General features: G+C 37.4%; 1 protein-coding gene across 1 annotated transcript in view; it reads left to right on the top strand.

The window, feature by feature from the left end:
* Positions 1–20,658, top strand: part of CENPC (centromere protein C) — a 32,589-nt gene extending 11,931 nt beyond the window's left edge. Inside the window, exons 12-19 of the mRNA XM_067297309.1 lie at positions 767–835; positions 2,218–2,322; positions 3,111–3,206; positions 6,570–6,665; positions 7,019–7,173; positions 7,746–7,836; positions 8,641–8,713; positions 20,413–20,658. Of these exons, the coding sequence (XP_067153410.1) occupies positions 767–835; positions 2,218–2,322; positions 3,111–3,206; positions 6,570–6,665; positions 7,019–7,173; positions 7,746–7,836; positions 8,641–8,713; positions 20,413–20,455 (728 nt within the window). The 3' untranslated portion in view covers positions 20,456–20,658. The remainder of the gene's footprint in view (positions 1–766; positions 836–2,217; positions 2,323–3,110; positions 3,207–6,569; positions 6,666–7,018; positions 7,174–7,745; positions 7,837–8,640; positions 8,714–20,412) is intronic.
* The last annotated feature ends 3,054 nt before the right edge of the window (positions 20,659–23,712 follow it).

Here is a 23,712-nt window from a genome sequence, read left to right as displayed (position 1 = left end):
CGAGTATATGATACAGTGTTTATGCCAGCTTTATATTGTGTTAGCTGTGGAAGAACATGCACTGCATGGTTTGGCATAAAGCCTACCAGGATAAAATTATCCTTCCAAAGTATTTTGAACAAACCTTAATACTTGGTTTGTACCCATTTGGTATGTTGTCATGTGACAGTACTATGTTTGTTCACTTCCTGCCACCCTAGATCAAAGTTTACAGCCTTACGGAATCAGGGCCTATTTACCTAAGAATATTTTCATTTTCTATGTTAAATTTCCATACACAAGTTGCACATACTGTCATAGCAAGTATGGACTCTGAGGATAGAAAGTCTTCTCTTTAATGTTCTAGAGCCAGTCGTGTTAGTTACTTTATGCAATGCTTTCTTCAGAGACCTAGTTTTGTGCATGTTTTGAAAATAACTGTCTTCTGAAGTTATACTTGAGTGGCGTAAAGCTGAATGATCTTGCACTTCGATCAATAGAATTATGTGTGTAGTTATAATTTGCCAATACTTTTTGTTCAGAGGGACGGATCTGAGGAATATTTACTTCTATGCCTAATTTTCATATAATTTTCAAGCTTGTTCTACATAAAATCATATTACATATGCTGTTTATTTACATCAAGGATTTCATATTTGTTTAAAGAAATTGGGACTTGGGAATTTTGTTTGTAACTACTTTTAGTTGCTCCTAGCAGATATATTGAATAATTGAATATTGAAGTCAGGAGCAGTATTGTGATGGATTTTTTTGAATGTATTTTCAGATAACTCTGAAGATTTGGATTGTCAAATAAATGATCTGTTGTCAAACAAGATAGCAAGACATAAAATAGGTAAGATTTTTAAAATACCTTAATGTAAGCCTATAAATACAAATGCATTTCCAGGTTGATGTAGATTACACTAAAGGAGATGCAGGAAAACCCCTAGAAAAGGATTCATGCATTAATTTGTTAAGCATCATTAATACTTTATGCAATGCTGTGTCCTCAAAACCTTAATTTTAAGTTGAAAAATTTTTGGAGAACAGTCAGGAAAAGTGCAGAAAGTATTTAAAGATAAGGTTTGTTCATCCCTCATTAGGGCACTGTGTAACCCTGCTGTAATTTTTAAGTTACTTTAAAAGACTTTGACTTTTTCCTTTTTTACTGTGTTTGACAATTATCTTTTTAATTATCACCTTTCCATTTTTCATTTAATATTGAGGCAGACACTACTTACTGTTTGGTAACTGCTCTCTCTCATCGATTCATAGGTGTCCTCTTAATCTGTGGCAAATCTAAGAGAATTTGAAGTAGTTTAATACAATTTAACTGAGGATGCATTTTTTGACCTTGTCTCCTGTTGTGGTCCAAGTTGGTCATGTGGGAGGATAGGGTGGAACAGCAGGCATGCAGTGGATTGTAATCCCATACTAGTTTGTTTTATTTTTATTTTGTTAATTCTTTCATTATTACTTTATGTACAACACTAGGTTTGCCTATTTTCAAAAACAATCTAAGCAATTTTTTATTTACCATTTTTATTTTTAGCATTTGAATATTCTTGACTAAGTTGTTCTCCTAAAGGGAGCTTTTAGTCCTTATATAGACTAAAATACAGAATCTTACTGTATTCATATATGGTAGCTTAAAAAAATTGAAAATCCAGCCTGTGTTATAGGTAAGTCTGAAAATATATATCTGAGAAATTCTGGAAACGTGTGGGGTTCTGTTGGCAAAAGTGCTGTTCTTCTGGACTTTGGAGATGGGACTTAGGAACCTGGAACAGGAGGGGCTATGGCTATTTATGCAGTCTCTCTGTTACTCTCCTGTTGCCACAACCAAGGCAATGCTTTTTTCACTGTTGTTGGTGAAATCCCTTAGATCTGAGTAGGACTCTTAGCCTTTGTCATCGGAGTTTGTCTTCGTGGCTGTAGTATCTTTGCTGTTTTTTGTGCTTAAGCCCCTAATGTCCATATCTCAGTGATTCACTAAGATATATAGAATGGCATCTAATAGAAAGGTAGTGTGATGTATGTTTAAAAAAAAGTAGGGTGAAATACTGATGTATGTAAAAAGACTCTTGGTGATACTTGATTTTCTTTCCCTGTCATAAAAACAATGTGGTATAAATATCAGCTGGGTTATTTCAGCTGATATGGAACAACAGGACAGACTATTCTGTGTTTTCTATTTTTGAGTTTTTCTTTCTTATTTAATGTAAATGCTTTTAGTAATGCCCTCCAACACACCTAATGTTCGTCGAACAAAAAGGATACGTCTGAGACCTTTGGAATATTGGCGAGGGGAGCGTGTGAACTATACAATGAGGCCTTCAGGTATTAGTTCTATTTGGTTTGTCCTGATAGCATGGTAAGGGTTACTTAGTGTGGGCTGACTTTGTGCTATAAAAGTTTTGAGACACTTGCTATTTGCTCATTAATTTAAAAAAGTAAATTGTTTATAGTCTCAAGGTACTATTTCGTCATCTATTTAGTCAGTATCAGCAGAGAATGTTAAGTACACTTGTTTTAACTGTAGCAGGAAGAACAAAATAGTTTCTCAGTATTACTGCGTTTATTATGTCAAAGATTCTGTACGATGTAGGGAAAAGGGACAACTTACTGGATCATTCATTGGAGCATTTCTCTTGGTGTATGAATTGCTTTCTAGAGAAGATACCATAATATTTTATCCAGTCATAGTGTTAAATGCCCCAAGTGATAGAATACATCTTGTTCTCAATCATTTTTTTTCTGACAATTCAGCCTAATTTGGTCTTCTCTTAAGTAATTAGTCTGCTTGAAAATAGCGTTTCTTTGTGTCCCTAAAGTTGATTTTTTTTCTTAAAACTTGACTCTCATGTCATGACTTTCTGAAATATTCTTCATCTGAAATATGATCAGATTCTTTTCAAAAAGTGTCCAGTTGTATTGCATTCCAAAATACTTTTATTTGCTTTTGAAAAGCTTTTTGGATTTGTTCTGACTTTTTTTAAAGCTGTCTGAAGATTTCTGCACTGAGGAATTATATTCTGAACTGAAATGATTTAGATTGTGCAAATCTGCATTCTTGTAGAATAATCATTGTGTGTTAGTGAACTTTGCTTAACTTCCTTTTTTTTCAGGACTTGTGATCAGTGGAATAGTGTGTCCTGAAACAGAACCTTGCAGGAAGATTAAACGGAAGAAGCGTGGTCATAAGCAGAAAGGAGATCAGACAAGTATAAACACAGACTCCTGTTTTTCTTTCTTTTTTTTTTTTTTTTAATGCTTAAAAAAAATCTATGCTCAAACACACTATTGCTTTAAGATTTTTTCCTGTGACAGCTTGGTTCTGTCTCTAAGTGAAAACCTTACATAATGAAATTTGTTAATGTGATCTGATGTGAGAAACACTTTGCTTTTACTGTAGCTGTAGCAATGCTGTATTATCTTCTTATAAAAACTTGAACTTCTCAAGGCTGGAAAGGGAGAGGTAAAGGACAGAACCAGAAGTGTGGTGATGCCCTTAAAGCAGGGGTTAAAGAAAGTAGGCTGTACTTCTATCCTTGATCAGCTTTTTGGTTAACGACGTTAATGTGTTTAGTTTCATAATGTGCAGTTAAGGTACAAAAACTTCCTGGCATTTCACTGATACCTGTAATATCACATCTGAAAAGGTAGCATATGTTGTCAATAGATTTTTAAACTATTGTAGGTTAAATATAAACACATAACAAGGCAAGTGAAGCTTTAAGAACAAGGCAAAAAAGGATAAAAATGAGTAATAAACACCGTTCTAAACACCGGTGAACAGGAAGCTTTGCTAGAGAATCTGCAAGGCCAGTAGATGATCAGCATGTAGACGGTACTCAGAAGAAAGATAGGCTCATAGTCCAGACAATTTTTTTTTCTTCTGTGCTCTCTATGGAAGAGATTTGGATGTTAGAACCTTTCTTTCTGAGGACTCTCCAGCGCTTTTGTTTGAGACTGAAACATTTGGATATAAAGTTATAGAACAAGTAGACAAAATGATGCTAACAAATTGGAGAATATCATATGGTCCTGACACAGTTCTAAAACAACTCAAAATGAAATAACTAACTTTTAACTGTTGTGTAACCTCTTGATTAAAATCATCCTGGTTCCTGTGTGTAGGCATATGACATTTTGCCATAGATCCTTGGGAAAAAAAGGGCTCTAAGAGAGATCTGTGGATGTGTGTATCAAATGAATTAGAAACTGTACTAAAGGATAGAATTAGTGGACCCTGGGGTCAGAAATGGTTTTGAGAAGAGAGGTAGTGCCTTGCGAAGTATTGGTGTTCTGTGAGGGAGTCAGCAATGATGTGAGGAGGGGGATCTAGTTGATATAACGAATTGAGATGTGCAAGAGGTATTTGATAGATTCTTGCATCAAAACCTCTTTAGGAGGCTAAAGCGTGACGGGATAAGAGGAAAACTTCATGGGTAAAAGATTGGCTAAAAGATAGAAAATGGAAGATAGTCAACAGTCAATTTGTACAGCAGAGGGATATGCAGACCCATGCTGCTGAACCGTGTTCATTGATCATACTCAGTGTAGTAAAACCTAGGGCTGTTAAGAATTTCAGAAGGACTTTAAGAGATTGAGTGTAGATTTAGAAATGGTAGGTATGCTTCAGTGTAGGTAATGCAAGGGAGGCAGGTGGGGGCAGGGGAAAGCAGTCCTGCATTCACATTAAAAAGGATGGGCTCTGAATTGATCATTGCCACTAAGGTATGAAGTTTAGGGTAATAATGGACAGTTCTGTAAGAAAGTCAGCACAAGGCTTGATAGTCTTGATAACCTTTTTTAAAAAAACTACTGAATGTTAAAAATCATAAGAGAAAGAGTAAGGAAGAAAACAGTGAATGTAGTTAGAAATTTGTGATGCTCTAGAGTATTGCATGCAAGTTTGATTCCTTATCTCATAAAGAAAGTAATAGGACCAAAGAAGGTTCAGAGAAGACTTGTCACAAATATGGAAGAACTCCTGTACAAGGAGCAACTATGTAGGCAAAAGCTTCTCAGTCCTAAAAAGAGGTGATTGCAGGGGTGCAGCTGAGACCTTTTAAATGATGAGTGGCATGGAGAAGGGGAATATAAAACAATTTTTTTTTTTTTAAATACAAGAACTAGAAGGTGTCAAATGAAGCTTAGTGGGAGCCAGGTTTTTCAAGCACAATAAAGTGGTTCTTCTGACCATGTGCAGTTAAGCTCGTGGACTGCTTGCCACGCAGAAAGTTGTGGATAAAAAAGTTTACTTAGATTCAAAGGGAGAACTGGCTAAATTCATGGAATACTTACCTGTGGATAGTTCTTAAATAGACAGTGAGAACTGCATGTTGTTAGAGGCGAGGAGTATTCCAGGGAAGCGTCATTACTTCATTACACTATTTTGGAGAGCTGGAGAGATGCCTGCTTTTGGCCGTTGCTGGAACCCTTGCTCTGAGCACAACTGTTAAGTTTTTATGCAAGTCATTTGCAGCCTATGTAAACTTGAGCTGGTATTGACTGTTCATACTGTATCTTACAAGAATTATTTGTTGCTTTAGATGCATTTAAACTGCCTCCAAAAGTGATGGATTTGCTATTTAACAGACATCCATCTTGAGAGATACTGTTTTGTTAGCATCCTTGAATTTTAAGTGATATGTATAAGGCCCACAAGTAAAGAGCTGAGTAGAATTTCCTGAATTTTATTGATGCTACAAAAATTCTGTGGTTATATCCATAAAGTTGCCACTGTTGCTGTTTTTGCTCATAGAGAGGTGGCTATGTTGGAACGTAGCTGCTTCAAACACAGTAACTTTCTTCCCATCCCTGGTTGTCTTGGTATAAGAGTAGGTAAGCAATTACAGGCTTCTGTAAAGTGCTGCAGCTTGCGTTTGACATCCTTGTTCTGACTGCCTGTAGAGAAATTTCCTGTGCTAAACTTGTCCGCTTAAGAGACTTCTGTAAGAGAGTTTGGGGATATTTGCTCTGTCTTGAAAGTTCTCTAGTGTCTCTTTTTTATTTGAAAAGTGTAAGTTTGACATCAACTGGCTATTGCCTTCTCTGGAAAAACCCTTTTCATTATAGAAATAGTTTTCTGATTTAGAACTTAAAATGAGATTCCTTTAATGGTATCTCTCAAGAAAAGGAAAATGAACATGTGTTTATTCTTCTGAACATTTCATCTCTTTAACATCAACAGTGTGTAGAAGGAAATTCATCTTTGTTCATCATGTATTTAATATTCCTCTTTTATTTAGGAACATGTCTTCTCTTAAAACACACATGCTTTTGAGTAGATACTGTTATTGGTAGCATAGTAGAAATAGTTGGCATTGCTCAGGAAAATTCTTTAGGGTTCAGGGTCTCCATATCTGTCACATATAGAAGTAATTCCAACGAAAATTACTTTTTTCAGAGAGTTATGGATTATTTCCTTTTATTTGAAGAAAGTGTACATCAGTCTATTAAGTCACTTAATAAATTTAACTACTTATGTTTGAAATCTAAAATTCTGGAAAAATTGTGGTGACATAATAAAAGTTTTTAAAATGTAGAGTGCTTATTTTGCTGGTCTTTTTTCTCCTCAGGGAGAGAGATAGCTGCAAATTTGGATCAGACTCTAGCTGATACTTCTAAGCCAACTGTTGTACTGGACCCAATAACAAATAAGGAAGTTCTTCTAGGTAAGTTGAGGGGGTTTGACAAGGACCTTTCTGAATTATGTAGGAAGTATGTAGAACAGAGTCTTCCTTTGGACTGATCTAGAAAAAAGATTGTTCATGCCTCCTTAAGCATTAAAAAAACTGAGCTGCTGAAATATTAATTGTTTTTCTGGAGAAAAAGCCTGAGGGAGAGAAAAAGGGGGACAGGGGAGTGAAATGTCCTGATTTTTCAGTTAATATTGAATCTAGCTCTTTGGGGTATTGCACTGGTATCATGCATAGAGTATATAATTTAAAAAGTGGTTATTGAGTGGATAACAAAACTGATTATGTGTTGACTTTAATGTTAATCTCCTGGATTTTTTTTTTTGTAGAGTGTATTAACACTGGAAACAGACATTCCTGCTTCTTTAAAGATGAATCAGTAGAAATATATAAAAATCTGAATACCTCTGATTTTGCAACTGGTAAATTGGTCTTGAAACCATTTAAAGAAAAGGGACACCAGTTTGTTCACATGGATACAATAGTAAGTATGCTTTCTTCCTATTTATTTTTATATAGTAGACTGTATGTATACAGAAAATCTTTAGCACTTTGAAGAATACTTAGAATGGTTAAAAGTAGCATATGAAGTTGACGTTTGTTTTTTCATTTTTTCTGTCTTAAAATGCAAATAAATACAGGAAACATTAAAGAATTATTTGAGTTGTGAAATCAAACAGAAATAAAACAAACTTGCTAATATTAGCTCAGGTATTTTGCATGCACGTTGCCTTGCTTTGTTTGACATTAAACCTGTATCCCTGTACGTTCTTACTGTTTGGAACTTTCAGGCAAAATAGAAATATAAAGAAAAGGAGGAAGAAAAAAAGGAAAAGACCCTTCACCCCCCTTTTTAAGTTTTGCAACTTATTTTTCAACACAGGTGGGGAAAAGGAGTTGCAATTCTGCTTATTATGTTAGTTTATTTGTTTTTTGGCCTTCATTTACAACTGTTTTTTTGGGGGGAAAAAGAAAGAGCTTACTTTCTTGGGTAGTTTTCTTAAATGTTTGCAAAAGGATCATTGCTAATCTTAGAACCCTTTGGCTTATATTAAGGCTTTCCATGTTATCCAAGGCAAAATTGTTCTTACCTTGCATAAGACGTCATATTATCTGACTACAGGGGACTATTTCTATGTTCCAGCAGGTAAGCACGTGTGTTTAAAACCACTTTGTTGGAAACAGACTAGACTGAATTAGCATGCTAGGAATTAAAACTGAGCTGAATGATGATTAAAAAGAATTTCAAGTAGGGAATGTGAAAGTATAGGGTTACGAAGACGGGAATGTGACCCAACACTGGACATGGGTTGATGACCTAACCTTTGAAGGCAGTCATGCAAACACTGTGTGTTCTGGTGGGTTGGCTTCAAAGTTTTTGATTACGTAATCAAATTATAAGAGTCACATTCTCTTTGATATTCTGTTTCTGTCCCAAACTGTAATGTTTGTGAAGCTTCACAGACAGCTTAATATAGTGGTAATTAATATGACTGTTTTGGTCTTCATCTTTTTGCTAATTTTGTACATAAAATTATGAAAATCCAATTGGATCAGTTCAATACCTATTACACTCCATGTTTGATCTGTAGAAGGTGCAAACTGTGTGTTGGAAGGGCTGTAACTTCATACTGGTTGAGAATTGTTAGATACCTCTGATTTTGCCCTTTTGAAATGAAAGTGGAATGAATTCCATACGAGAAGCTGTCCTTCAGTGGGTAGGACTGAAATCAGGAGAGTTCGAAGTAGTTCTGAGGGAGACTCTAGATGTAGGTTTTCTTCCTTGTTATCACTGCAGAATGCAGTGACTTGGGTCTAAGGGTGGCATCCTAGGTTAAGGGCTCTTCTTCCCTATCTGTTAAAATATATGAAATAATGAAAAATACTTAGTCGTAAACTTCAAAAATTGTTAATGGCTTCTAAACAAAACTTTTTCTGCTCATCTTTGTAGGAAATGGTTATAACATACGTAATATTCTGAATGAAGAAAGCATTCTTCTCTTCACACAACTGAAAAGAGATAGGTAAAGAACTTTGCGTATAAAAGTTTGTTAAAATGCTTTTAAAGCTTTTATATAATAGAGTTTTTTGGGTTTCTTTTTACATAAAAAGAGATTGTCCAGCTTAACATTACAAACTAACACAGAGCATGTGAAATTGGTATAAAAAGAGTTAAAAACCAACTCAGAAATTTACTGAAATCACATAATGAGGGGGCTTGTTTTGGGTCTGATACTGTTGTTTTGTCATCCAAAGATAGAAAGATATACTTACAGATTTCTCAAGTAAAATACATTGTTGTTCCAAATTGTATTTATATGCCTAATAACCCAAAAGATGCTTAGCATTTGAATAAGTTTTGACGTCTTCAGATAACATCTGGTAGACTTAATGTTTGTCTAGTACGAACCTCTCAGAATAATCTCTATTTAAATGTAGGATCATGCTGCTTGCACTTCAATAATTGCTGGTCATGGAGATGGGCTAGTGGAATGCTTGTGTGCTAGTATCCAGCATTCTTCCAATATGTTAATGACAGAAGTTTCTTCCTTGTGTAGCAGCTGGGTAATTAGTGTCTAAAATTCATGTTGTAAAATGGGAGCTCTTGTGTAGGAGCTTTTCAGTTGTATCTTCTGTATGAGCTATGGTGTGATTGTGTGATCAGCTCTGAACGCTGTAGATAGCTTTATTTTGTCTGGGCAATAAGTCATTGCCAAATGTATTACTTTAATATCTCCTTCCGTTTTGTTTGATGTCTTCATGGGTAATAATCGAGACCTCTGGGAAAATCATTCTCATTCTGTATATTCCAAAAACCAAGTCTGGACAGCAGGTGGCGTATATAGCATTTGTCTCCCAAGCTGTTCAAGGTTCCTTATGGCTGAAGATAAGGATAAACTACAGCTATTACAATAGGATCCTTTCTCTGAATGGTCACTGCTATTCCAGAAAAGGAGGAGATCATGGGGGGAACTGAACTGGAATTGAAAGTTGTTTAAGGACTGAGTACTTGAGGACTGAGTATTTACCTTGTAAACAGTCTTGACCAAGATCTTTATGCCAAATCTAGGTTATGCATTAAAGTAAGAAAGAAGAATTGGCTTTTAGTGCTTCCCTTAAGAAGCTGTCGGCTGCCAAATAACTTCATTTGTCTGTGAAAGTACCTAGACACTGACATTACCATTCCTCTGTGAGAGACCAATTAGATTGGGGAAGTTGAGATAATATACTTTTTTTTTTTTTTTTTTAAACACTCTCTTTCAAGCAGTCATTCCTATAATCAGTGCATGTATAGGCTGACCTTGGAAATATTTGGTCAGTAGAAGTCATATGGCTTGTGTGTATTTATGGCTAAGTCATGCTGAACTCTGAGAAGGCAAAACAAAGGAATATGCCAGACACCATTCAGTTCTTCCTCTGCCTTGATACAAACTATTTGCTGTCAAGGCTCAGACTGCAGGGAAAAACCTTTGTTTTTTCCCCAACCTCTAATTTTGTCGGCAGTTTAACATGAGATTTAAAAAAAAGTCATTTAGTTGCAGCTGATAATAATTTGGTGTTGGCAGCTTTTCTGAATTTTGGGCTTGGGATGGTCTCTTCAAGGTCATCTAGATTCAAATATTGTCCCTTCTGTTTTGGAGCCATCTTAGCTACCAGATGGGCGCACATGCTGTCTCTGCTGCTTGAGGGAATCTCACCCAGTAAAATGCTCAGTTTGTAAGTCTTTCCGCTCCTCAGGCCTGCAGAGGTCTGGAAATTTGCCACTTGGAAAACAGTACAGGACTAGCATTAGACCAGAGATCATCTATTCTTCTCCCACGTGTCTCCCAGCAGTCAGGGCGTGGATGTGATCTCTGAGCCCAACAGCTCATTGGCTTCAGCCAAAAGTCAGAATAAAACCACTTTTCGGATGTGTTAAAGGTAGGGGAGTTCAGAAAGAAGATATGCTACAGGTTCTCTTCTGTATTACCTTTCTACTGAGATTGTGTAGCTCCCTTTAGTCTCTGATAAAGCTCATGTGCACTGAAATGCTGATGACTTGCTTCTGAGATAGCATCCAGGTACCCCTACTTTCAGCACCCCAGAATCTCTCTGCTTAAATAACAGGATCTATCTTCAAAAACCATTCCTTCTACAGTGCTGAAACTGGTGACAAAAAGGCTGGTCTAATATGCTGGCACCATAGAATATTCTCGTGCACCAAGTGTGTTTCACAATGTGGGCATGAACATGCTAAACTAATTCCTCATTCCTGTCCAGAGATGAGTGGGGATGGTGCTAAACTCCATTAAGTTTGTGGGCTCCTTATGTCAAAACAGGTTCCTGAAAATTTGGCTTGACCTTTTATTTTTAACTAGAGTCTTGCCTTTTAGAGGGTATTAAGATATGCTTGTTGGCAATGCCATGTACTAGCCAAAACTGCTGCTACCTGAAGCATTGCTTGCATTCCACAAATGGCCTCTCTGCTGGTGCTTTATCCCACTATGAGAGAAGCTTCACTGCAGCCTTGCAAAGGAGTGTACCCTTTGCTATCCGTTCATTTTGCCAGGGTGGAGAGCAGGATGCCTTGTGAAGGAGTTGGTGAACAATACGGGTTACAGAGTTTATGGTTCTGAAGGAAAGCGTGGATGTATGTTGTTATGGAAGTCCAGGCAGCCTGCCACTTTCCAGCAACACGCTGCATGCTGGTAGTTTCAGCTGATAGCTCATATACTGCCCTTGCTGTATCAGGCACCAATCTATCTTCTCCCACTGCACTATATTGTAACTTGGCAGCAAGCTTTTGCGTGGATTTTCTTTAGGTCACCAGTAGATGATTAAAAATCTGTCCTTCAGAATGTCGTCGTAAACAAAAGTAAAAGCGCACAGGCCTGTTCCTGACACAGGCTGGAAAGTGCCAGATGTTGAAGTGCAGGTCTGAGGTCAGAATGCCATGAACATTTGGTCAGGCTTTCCTAATTCTGTGGCTGGGAATGTCAACAGAATACAGTGGATTTTGTAAAGGAATTTTGCAGGCTAGATGGTTTTGTTGCTTCCTGGGTACTGAATTTCTTACAAGAGGTATCCTATATAGTTGAGTTTGCAGAGAACGTTTCAGAGTTGAACTGCATCTCAGTGTTTGATTTTTGTCTCTTTAGTAGCAAAGTCATTTAAGCTGAGTATGCGTGGTATTGTATCTAGGATGTTGCTTTTAGTTTGTAAAATTATGAGGAAGTATACAGAGATAACCAACTGGATACTTGCTTATTTATTTTTTTTCCCTTCGTGTTTCACCTTGAACTTCTGGTAAAAGAAATAGTTGTATACCATGTATTTTGCTGTGACAGCCGAGCAAGAAGTGTCTTTTTCTTCCACTTTGCTGTGGAAAAGGAGCTTGGTTTCTTAAAATAGTCACAATGGCTCCAACATTTTGTAGTTTAGGAAAAATATTCCATTTTGGAAAGAAGGAGGGGCAGAATAGAGAAGAATTAAAAAAAAAAAATCGATTTTTTTGCCTAGTTTATCTATACAAACAATTTCAGTATTTACCATTAGATGGGGCTCTAAGCACATCTATATATGCTTAGGCAGGCACCCGTACTTTAGTAGGGCTTGACTTTTAGAAGGGAGGAAGAAGCATATGTTACACATAAAGATAAAAATTCAGTTGAATCCTGTTGCCAATAAATGTAAATCATTTTCCATTAACATTAGGACTAGGCATTGTACCTTGCTAATTTCATTGTTATGTATGTTGTACCAGTTGCAGCCATTCACTTGAAACTCTTTTTTAAAATACTAGTACACAGTTTATAAGAAGCTGAATTGAGCTAGATTGCTTACACTTTGTCTGGGTTGCATTTTTTTTAACTTGACGCTTGTACAAAACTCATTTGCCTGTCATTAGCCTGAATATAAGGTGAGCAGGTGCAGGACAATTCACAACTTCTGTTGTGAAGTTCTGTTTGCGAGTCTGAGTTTCGCTACTCCTAAGGGTTCTACAATATGAAATGCAGCAAACAAGAATGGGTCATTAGTCAGAGGATGCCGCTATGTTTCATTTTTGCCTGTTCTTGTTATGGCTCCTGCTTCCTATATTTTAGTGTATATCAGGCTATTAGTAGTCATGGGTAACCTTTGGTGGTCTCATTTTTTTCTTTACCAAGTGGGATATTGAAAAGGAAGAAAAAAGTCTAATGGGTATTTCTCTGACATCTGAGAAATTAACTTTCATAAATCCCTTTCTGTTCCTTGCCAAGATGTGATTCTTCTCCTTTGCATATTTTCTACTGTGTTGAATAATCTAACTTCCACGTCCCATTATGATAATTTTGCATAGAGATGTGGCAAAATTATTTAGACTTTGAAAAATGCTAAGATAATAGCCCATGCACATCATTTTGTGGCCCATAGCTTAAATATATATTCTTAGGGTTTATATAATGTTATTTGCATGTTGTAAGCTTTTAAAACAGCTTTCAGGTTACTTCAAAGACTATAATGTCTTATATGTTCAACTCAGATGGCATAACTTTTTGCGTATTCTAGAACACAGAATGTTACCTCTAAATGTAGTATAAATGTGAGCCAGCTTCATGCTAAGCTAGACCAAAATGAGTTAGCCGGTGTTACCTGCTGCCAGTTGAAGAAGGGTATTGATTTACTTCATCTTAGGCACATCCATATTCTATTTGCCATATCTTTAGCAGGCTTATTGAAGCAAATAAGAATTGGATTTGAATGTAGGCTGATTTACTGTGTCATGACTATAGATGATGCTTTCAGGATTATGATCATGAAAGAGACGTGCCAGGACAGTACATATTCTGTTGCTGATGCAGTAAATATACTGTTCCTGGAGGATATTGCTGTTTTAGGATGCTAATTTGTTGCTTTCTGTGAATAATAACTGAGAGATTTGAAAACAAAGGCTGAATCATATATTCATCCACTCAGTGTTAGTATGTACTTGTGTTTTACAGTATGTATTGTGATAACAACTAGAGGCAAATTTTAAGAGATTTACTGACAGTGATTCACCTAAATGTAAAAGTCAGATTTTTAAAGGCTTTGGGTCCCTCTGAGAAAAAGACTCTGCTGGTTAGCAGGTTCTTTTGAAAGTGTAACTATCTAGAGTTTCATTTGGCTAGAAAGCTGTTTCTATTTTACTAAACAACGCTTTTTGCACTTTAAAGCAGCAGAAGAATGATTGCAGAAGGGTCAGATCTGTGTGCACATACATATTTATACAACTTAGTAAACAGAAAATAGAATATGAGCTGAGTAATTATAGAAAAATAAAGAGTGCTAATAAAACGATCTGGGGCACATATACAATTCCTTCTATTTTTCAAGTACATAACTGAATTAGTTATCTGCAGATGATTTTAAATTAACATTGGGGAAATGTAATAAACCTAAAGAGCTATATCCTCATTTTCATAACAGCTGAAAAGGCATTTCAGCATGAAGAAATATTTCTTATTTATATTTCTACTGATGTAGACTCTGTTGTCTACTGTGTATTGTAATACAGGATTTATTTTAAGTGGTGATTGATTGCAGATAATACATCTAACTGAACATGCCTCATAAAGAATGTGCCTCTTTAATGGTATTGGCAGCTGTTTTAACTGAATATCTTAGTCCTTCCAAAATGGTACATTTCCTCTTCAGAATATCCTGTCACTTCATGATGTTCATGAATTTAGTCATAGCCAAACATTTCTCTGGCTGCATGTGAAAACTTACTTTAGGATTTGACAACAAAATTGATTCTTAATATTCGGTTCTAAGAGTAGAACAATATTTGATCATCAGTGAAAATAATTGGCTAGCCAACTGCTTGTTGGGGAAAGAATATGTTAAAGGAATGCCTGGAGAACTGTTCTATATTTTTGAGTTCACCCACAAAATTTGTGTTCCTGTTTTGCTGGATTTAAACTGCTGTGCCTGAGTAAGGGCTCACAAAAGGTTGTAAAACCACATTTGCTTTGCACTTGTTAAGCAGTCTTCTCATGTTTGGTACACAACAGGGGCAATGAATGAAACATGAGGTTGAAGGAAGCAACCTGTTTACTTTTCCAATCTGTATACTTAATTGAGATCCAAATCTAAAAGCTTTCAGAGAAAAACATATTAATCTTCCAAATAAGATACTTAACTTCCCTTTGTAGCTCAATAGGTAAGGACTTTTAAACCTTAAGATTGAAGAAAAGCAGTGTTCTTGATAATAACTACTTGAGAAGTTGGTAGGATACCAACTGGTAGGATAGCTGGTTGGTAGGATAGCTGATAACACAAATTTTTTTATGCTGTTTAGCTCATTCTGTTTCACAGTTACAGGTGTTTGAAGTTGCTTTTTCCAGTCCTTTCGGTATCACTAGTTGAAATGAGATTTGATCAAGTTTGCAGGTATATGATAAAATTGTTTGAGTGTCTTCTGGAACTGACATGCCGTAAAAAGCAATAGGAAACAAGCAATATGATGTGTTAATGTAATGAAGAACCATAGTATTTGTAGTATCCCAGTGTCAAAAGATGTAGCAGACTGGGTTGTCTAGGTTGCATGTGGGCTTTCAATGAAGTTCAATAACTTCTCGAAGAACTAAACATGACGTTTGGATGGTGAGGGATACCTTTCCAGCATTAGTGCCATCAGAACACAGCTGTCTGCTGGTAATCCCTTTTTTGGGGATTAAAGTAATGCTATTATCACTTTCATTTAAGAGTATCGAGTCATTTTATATTATCTAAAATTGCAAGACTCAATTGCTGACATGATCCATTGAAAAAGAGGGCCGAATTAATTAATTCTATCCTTTTTTATGTTAACATTATTTTTGTGTTGTAGAACAGAGTGGGCAATTACAAGATATGCAAGTTAATTATGATTTTTTTTTCCAAACACAATTTGAACTTGAAATTTTCTGGCTGACAAGGAGGAGGCTCCCTTAGGATACAGTAGCCCATACACTGAGGAAACTAAGCACTTCTCTTATATCTCAGTAAGTGCCAAGTCAGCTCGGAGGCTAATTAATGAAAACAAATTTATAATTAAGCCCAGGAAAGAAGACTAATTAAGTAGCCAGTTAGGAAAAAGTGCTGAAGGAGGGATCAACCTTAAAGGGAAAGTATGAGACTTGCTGCCCATGAAGGACAATTAAGTGATAATTGCAGAGGCCTTTTTGCATCCAGCAAATGCTCTCTGACTTTTATTATGGCTGCTTTTCTTAATATTGGTGAAAGTGGACATTGACCTTTTGAACACTTGAGCTTTATTGTGCACCCTTAAGATAATTCATAGGTAAAGCATAGAGGTTGCTGCAGGAATAAATTAGAACACAGCTGCCAGACTTGAACAGTATTTCAGCCAGTGAGCAAACCCCCACTATCTTTTAAAGACAAAGTAACGCTGATTGTTTGCTTTATTTGCCTCTTCTTTTTGTGGCTTACAGAGTCCATCTTTGCATCCTGTTTAACCCTTCAAACAAATTACGTTGAGTAGATTATCTCATCAGAATTTAGAATAGCTTCATTTTATTTGGTTGTTAACCCCAGTTAAGTTCACAGAAATCATTACCTTGTTCATAAAATGGCTTCTGTTGCTTACATTCTACATCCACTCTGCATAACACACTTGTGTTTCTTGATGGAAGAAAAAGGGGGGAGAATGACAGCAATAACACTATTTTCCTGAAAATAATTTAGTTCCTCTTCTGAAGAGTATTTTAAGCTTGCATTTGTTTCGTCACAAGGCTCATCTCTCTGGTGAGACGCTAAGGGTTGCAAATGAGGTGTAGGCCAGTCCTCTTCCCCCTGTCCTTACCTATTTCCCTGGAGCTGAGTACACTGATGAAACACATTTTTAATTAATTGGAGGCATGCATGTGCTAATAACTTGCTTAGATATCCAACTTTATTTGCACTCATCTGGAACTTGAATTATTTCAGGAATTATGAAGAGAGGATCTCCTTATCTATTACAAAAATGTTTATCATAATTTCCTTTTCTTCATGAAAGTCCATATGCACATGCTGCCAGTGAGATGTTCTGCGTCCTGCCATTTGAGCTGGCAATTTTCTCCTTGCAGTATCTGTCGAAGGTGCACCTTTGCCTCTCCTTTTCTCTGGGAGTGGGCCGTGTGAAGAGGCTTTCACCTGCCACTGCTTCAGTTCCTCTCAGCTGCCTTATCAAGTTTGAATGTTTTTATCCTACATTTTTTGCCTTGCTGCTTAAACTAATTTCTTGTTGTTTTTGGATTTCAGTGCCCTCACCAAAGGTATCTTTTTTTGTCTTTGTGCCACTGGTGAGGATTGTATAATTTTTTCCAACTCAGTTGCTGATATTTGAACTCTTTCAGAGGTGTTCTTGGGCCTAAAAGTTCACCAGTTGCCTCTCCATAAAGCTTTGTACAAGGCTTAGCAAAGCTCCCAATTTTTTGCTCAGAGAAGCAATTCAAAGCTTCCTTTGGCCTCCATTCTTTGAAGAACTTTAGTGTAGTTTTAATCCTAAGAAGGCCGGCTTAGGACATCCCTGGAAAGATGTTCATTATCATCATCATCATCTTTGTTTTTTTCCAGATTGCAGAAGCAGAACTGAGACCACTTCAGGCCCACATGGCTGCTCTCGAGTCTCATCCATCTGTTGAGGCTGGCTCTGCAGTGTTGAAAAACCCCTTTCCAGCACCATTCCACCCGGCCAAACTTAATGTAGAGCATCAGAAAATTGTGTGTTCTGCTCCTCTGGTAGCACTAATTCAGCATGCAGGTGACTTCTTTCACCTTGGCACAATCTTGCTGTGGCTTTGCCATCACTTAGGTATCAAACCATACCCTGATTTTGTATTGGCAGGCTAGTCTAGACATTTACCTGCTCTTATACCTTTGTTCCTGTTGCCAGTGGGAATGCCACTTGGCACCCGCTGGTTTTGGCACAGAGGCCTAGCATGGAAATATGTGCCCATCGCTGCAGATTTGCATGCGTGCACATATACCACCTCCGCCCCCAACCCCATTGCTGCCTGAGTTTTCTGGTAATGTGATTCAATGCCAGGAGAAAAGTGTCTTCCTGGTTGGCGAATTTTTATGGTGTGTAAGGAGGAGCCTGGACTGAATAAGCTGGAGAGTCTGGGAGGCCCTGCAGGATCACCATCAGAGGATGGCCTGCACCGTCAGAGGATGGTTTCTCTTAGAGGGAGAGCTGAGACCTGCTACATCTTAGTGGCTGACCAAGCCCACCTGAGGTTTTCTTCCATATGATGTAGGTTTACCCACACAGTTTGGAAGCTGTCAGCTTTATTTTACCCTACTTGTTGCCCATGGATGGGAATGTTTTTGCAAAGTACATTAGAGTATTTGTGCACATGCCTGGCTTCCTCATCCTTGTCACTGTGGTTGCTCTGGAGGGGTCAAGGGGTACAGAAGAGATCAGGAGATGAAAAGCTCGGATGCTGTGGGAAAAGGAGTTCATTTGCATCCCTCCACTTCTGCCCAGTGAAATGTTTAGTTCCCTTCACTAATCACAAGTTTAAGCTTTTCTCTCTCCTGCCTGGTGGAGGATGGTATTTATGGTGTCATAAACTTACCTCCTGCATCTCACTTGAGATATAGCAGGAAACGGCAGTAAGCACAGCATCTTGTTCAGTTGCTCCAGATGGCTTGCTGTGCTGTTATTCCTGGGTGTAGAGTGCTGGGCTTTCTTTAGAGATGAATACATTTCCTCAGAATCTCCCTTTTTGGGGGCCCAGGAATGGATGGGATCCTCTCTTCTGTTAAAGATTCCCAGGTAACTCTGAACTCTCCTGAAGTCTTCCCAGTTGCTGCATGGAGGGAAGCAGTTGTTCAGTACCTCCTGTCATCTTGTTCAGTCTGCACCACGGGGCCCTGCTGTACAGTTTTCTTCTGGGTGATCCTTCGATCAGTCTCCTTTACAGCAGTGATTTGTCTGTCACAGGTCACCTCTGTGCACATCCCACTGCTCTGAGCCTGTGCATCAGCAGTCCTCTAAGTGTGTTTGGGGATCCCAAATCTGTTTCTATGCCCATGTGTTGATTTCAGTTTCCACTCTGGCATGAGGTATCTACTATCTCGACATCCTATCTCATCTGTGAATCTGAATTTTGGAATCTGGTGCTGCCATGTATCTTGCCAGGTGCTCAGGGAGGAGAGCAGTTCCTGGTCTGTCTGCAGGATACTGGCTTTTCCCACTGTTCTCAGACCCTTCTCACTTTGATTCACGATTGGTCAGGCTAATTATCAGTTCTCGTGCTTTTTTTTTCTTGTCTGTGGCTCCCTATGTAGCCATCAAGATCTTGGCAATAGATTTGGAACTGTTTTCATTGCAGTGGATCTTGGTGTTCACATACCCTAGTACAGGTGTTGACAATAAAGGTGGTTCTTTTATTCTGTGATTCATTCAGTCTTTCATTTTTTTTTTTTTTTTCCTTTGCCAGTATTGGGAAGTTGTGCCTAATTCCCACATGGTTCCCAGAGCTCTTTGGGAAAATCAGAGGCTCCCATGCTATGAAAGCTGCTCTTCTATAAATTTAGTTCACTGTTGTGTTGAGGAACCTTGTATCTTATGCTTCAAACAGGAGGTGGTGGATATACAGGCAGATGGATATACCCTCTGCAGATAAAGCAAGGAGAAAACTTTTGTTGTTGTACAGCAGGCCATGAACATACCAGCTGAAAGAGTATATGGGATGAGCCAAAGAGTGCTTGACCACTGGTGAAGAGCCATCGTTTCCCTACAGTGAAAGTGTATTAAAAGATATGAAATATTAGTTTTTGTTAAAACTGCCGGCTGTAACCTTCCCCTTTTGGTCTTCGTTTTGAAGTGTCCCTCTAAGGAATATGCATATCCTGGGTCTGATGATAAGTCCACTGATCAGTATTGTGGATTTCCCCAAAATTATCTATATCTATACCAAACAAAATTTTTAATAGAGATATTTTGTTAGTGGGCTGCTGTGTTTGCAAGTCTCAATGGCAGTCTTTTGGTTTTTTATGTGGGCTTTAAATCAGTTTGAAAATTTGGCTTCTTGTGCAGTCCAGATGATGATGTGGCTGTTTTTTCCATGTAACTCTACATCTGGAGTGATAGCCCCTAGCGGTCACTTGATGGTGGGTTATATCAGACTTCATTCTCTCAGTTGGCAACCATTTTAATTCTTGGACTTCTCTTGACTGTTAGCAGCTTTGTACGGGCTTAGAACTGTAAATCATGGATTGTGGATCATTTGTCTAGAAGTGAATATAAGTGAATTAAAATATGCACAGGATTCTTACAAAAATAGCATGAAACTTAAATGTACATTTGCTCCTTAGGTCTCAGTGCATTTGTTATTTTAAATTTTCTTTGTCCTGCACAAAATACACATTTCATATTATTGACAGTATAATATTTACAGACCAAGTATGAATGCCACAAGATGATGTGACATTGACAACTGCAAATTTTGCATAGAGGAATAGATTAGAGGCCATGTTTAGTTAAATTATATTAAGGTAATCCACTTTTTTGAAAGTCATAATTGAAATGATACTAATATTTTTATTGATTTGCCCCTGGAGTGTGTGTATGTTCTAACATCCTTGCTGCTGTGAATACAATTTGCAGTTGTTCCACCTTACTGTCCAGTAACTTTATAATACTATGGTGTGGCCAGATAGGCCATGATTTTTGATACAGATTGTGTCAATGTGAATGAACTAACTTCATTTCTTTTTTATTTTTTAGACCAAAAGCAGGAGAGGAGATGTTGGAGACCTCTTCTCCATAACTTCACCTGCAAACTGAAGATCATTTAATGTGAGGGAGTTCTAAAGAAACTGTAACTGTCATCCAAGTGGACACATACTCAGTACTGGGAGTACACTGTTTCACTGATCTTAAAAGATCTTCCTCCAGTGTAAATTGTAAATAAGTAGTTTGTTACAAGTTATTTTTTGTTTTGTATCAATAAATATTAAATAATGAAAATCAGTTTTGATTTCTTCACCTTTCTAACTCATTTAAGAATGAATTTTCTAGTAGTTGATGAGATTTTGAAAATGCAGGTAATTGCATGAAAACAAGCAGTTTCCTACTTGTAAATATTTATAAATAAGCTGAGGTACCTTGAGTGTTTTCAAGGATGTCACCAACAGATGCCCATCTCTTAACTGTTCTATCAGAGTTAATAAAACTCTTAAGATGAGTTTGAAAGTAGAATAAGCTAATATTGATTGTTTTTGAAAAACAGTGTTCTTAAATGATAAAGTGGCTTTAGTTCCGATTTGAATCCCTGCTAAAAAAAAGGCCTTCTGTTCCTGCTCATGGGTATACAGAAACTCCAGGCTGAAATGTGAATGTTGAAGAATTCTTCTACTTTCTGAGGTAAATTATAAACGGAGCTACATTCTGTTGCAGAATTGTGAGCATTCAGTGCTCTTGGAATTTGATTGTTTGACTTACACTCCCCTCTGTACTCTGAAATTTTCAAGGTGTTTCCATTTAGCTGGAGATGGTGCTCCCTGAGCTTTACCCGTTATGGCAGGTCTTGCATAGTCATCAGAGGGAAATAAAGTGAAAGCACCTCCCATCCCTTTGGGAAAATATGGTCCATTAGTTTTTCATTTGCCAGGAGCATCAGTTTTTAATATTTTTCCTTTCCCTGTGTCTCCTGGGAATATCAATCTGCATAGATCTATTATTAATCCCACAGCAAAGAGCTCATTTTCTCAAGTCTTGACTGTGGATAGTAAAAGTAGGTCTCTCTAGGAACCATTTACAATCCAAATTGGGCTCAACTATGCAGTTCATACTGCTGGGTTGTTGTTGATGGTTTTTTTGGTTTTTTGTTTGTTTTTTTTTAATATCTTTCCCTCAACTGAACCCACTTTTTTTTTTTTTTTTTTTTTTTTTTTAATAAATTAAGTGTTGTAGAGTTATCCAGACTTTAAAACTTGGGAGTCTGGATCAGTATTAAAAAGATTTTGGAAATGAAACAATTTCTAAAGGTGAGAGGCTAAGAAAAACTGTTCTCCTTGAACAAAAATGATCTGTGCTATGGATGATAGTGGTTTAAGATTTTTAATGCTATAAAGAAGAGAGCAAAAGGAATCTTCTACACCAAGAATGTTCTATAAACTCAGTTTATAACAAATTAATTCCAGTCCACCCTGCCCAGGAAACACTTGTTAGCAATTTGCCAGTGAAAGCTTTGTTTAAGTGCAGGCTTTTGACTTGCAGTTCTAGTGATTCTGGAAGCCCCCTCTCAATTCCAGTATTAAAATTAACTAAAGCAGCAGAGAATCTCTACATAAAGACTCCCAACATTCGTATAACTCAGCTGTATACTGTGTATTAGGCATGCTTGGGTAAGTGCACACAAGTACATGATACTAGTGTCTGTATTACAAAGTGAGAGGGCTGGAATGACAAAGTAGTATCATAAAAGGCCAAACCTGATGCAATGCGAGTGCTGTTTTGTTCTGATAAGCACGTTCTTAAGTTGCTTTGTTGAATCCCTTGAGCAGGCAACAGATCTTGGGATTCTCTTTCCTCCTCTTCAATGTTAACTAGAGGTCATGCTCTCTTGTACTTTCTGTCTGGCTCAAGGAATTGTTGCTGCTTTTCTTCACAGTGCAACATTTTAAGTAGGAGTGGAGATGCATTCAACCAGAACAGTCCATAATGATTTCATGTTAATTGGATCAAATCAATGCATTGGACAGAAGCAAAGCATATGATGTACTATATTTCAACAAGTGGGAAGATCATTAATACATCTCTGTTTTTTTTTTTTTTGTCTGATACAACCTGGAAGAATCAGAACATTCCCTTCTTATGCCAATTAGAATCAGTCATAACTTCACAATAGGAGGGCAGTTTCACTAAAATCTAAATGATGGCACACAATTAATTTTTAGGAAGCAAGGAGCCTCTCTTGTATTTTGTGGGGGTTGGGTTTTTTTGCAGGGGGGAAGGGGGATGAAGTTGTTTTCTTTGGGTTTTTTGTTTTGTTTTTTTTAGAGTTCTTCCAGTGATCATACATCTATTGTTTTGAGTTTGTCATGTCACTGGAAGGCCTAAAAAGTTTCAGGGGCTGTAGGAAAAAGTGACAAACAGGTAAGGTGGACAATTCAGAGGGCACAACAGGAAGGGGAGGCTGAATTTCTCTAGAATTTAAAAGAATTCAACTTAATTACTTTTTTATCTTTTAGTGGACAAAAAGTGAAGTATTTATAAACCACTGGAAATAAAATGCTTCTATGGACATGGAGTGAAATTCTTCCCCTTTCTAGAATATTGCAGCTTCCTGAGCAACAGGTACTAAAATAATGGTTTGTTTGCTGTTAAGCCTCCTTTGTTCCTACAAAACAAAATAAAGGAGGCTCAGGAGAGACCAACTGTCCTGACTAATCACACCATAATCTTATTATGCTTAGGACTGTAAGGCACACAGTAAACAATTGAATTGAGGTAGGACTATTTCAGGATTGTTCAAAACTTAAAACTCCTCTATTCATTTCATGTCAGGATGGTTGTGACCTGAAGGTGCAGAAGAGTTCTGGGTCATAGTGGTGATATGTGGTGGTCTTGGAAATTGTCCTGGACTGGCTGGCTTTCCCCACTGGAGGGAGGGAGGGAGGATTCAGATTATCCCATGGCCCAGGACCAAGCAAGGTTGTTGCTATATAGGTGCTGGGCTATACTGTAGCCCAATTACAGGCATGGCACAGGAGGTACTCACACTACATGTGCCATTAGCTACAAAATGACTGCTCTAGTATAATGTAGCCAACCCTGAGCTCTTGTGCACATTTGTGTCCTGAGATGTGACAGAGGTAAAGGCAATTGCTTGCACCCAGGACTTCAGGAGAACAGCCTCAGAAGTTCCGTGTTATCTGGTAATGATAGAAGAGACTATTGAAAGTTGCATTTATTGCATGCATTGGGCAGCTCAGGATTGGTTTTACCATGTGTATTTTAAATATCTCTGGATTTAAAAGGATCCTCCTCTCCTGTTGGAAGCAAAATTGGTTACAGTGGTAT

This window comes from Apteryx mantelli, chromosome 5, assembly GCF_036417845.1.
Source record: "Apteryx mantelli isolate bAptMan1 chromosome 5, bAptMan1.hap1, whole genome shotgun sequence".
In the NCBI taxonomy this organism is placed as follows: domain Eukaryota; kingdom Metazoa; phylum Chordata; class Aves; order Apterygiformes; family Apterygidae; genus Apteryx; species Apteryx mantelli.
This window is presented reverse-complemented; position numbering and strand designations above follow the sequence as displayed.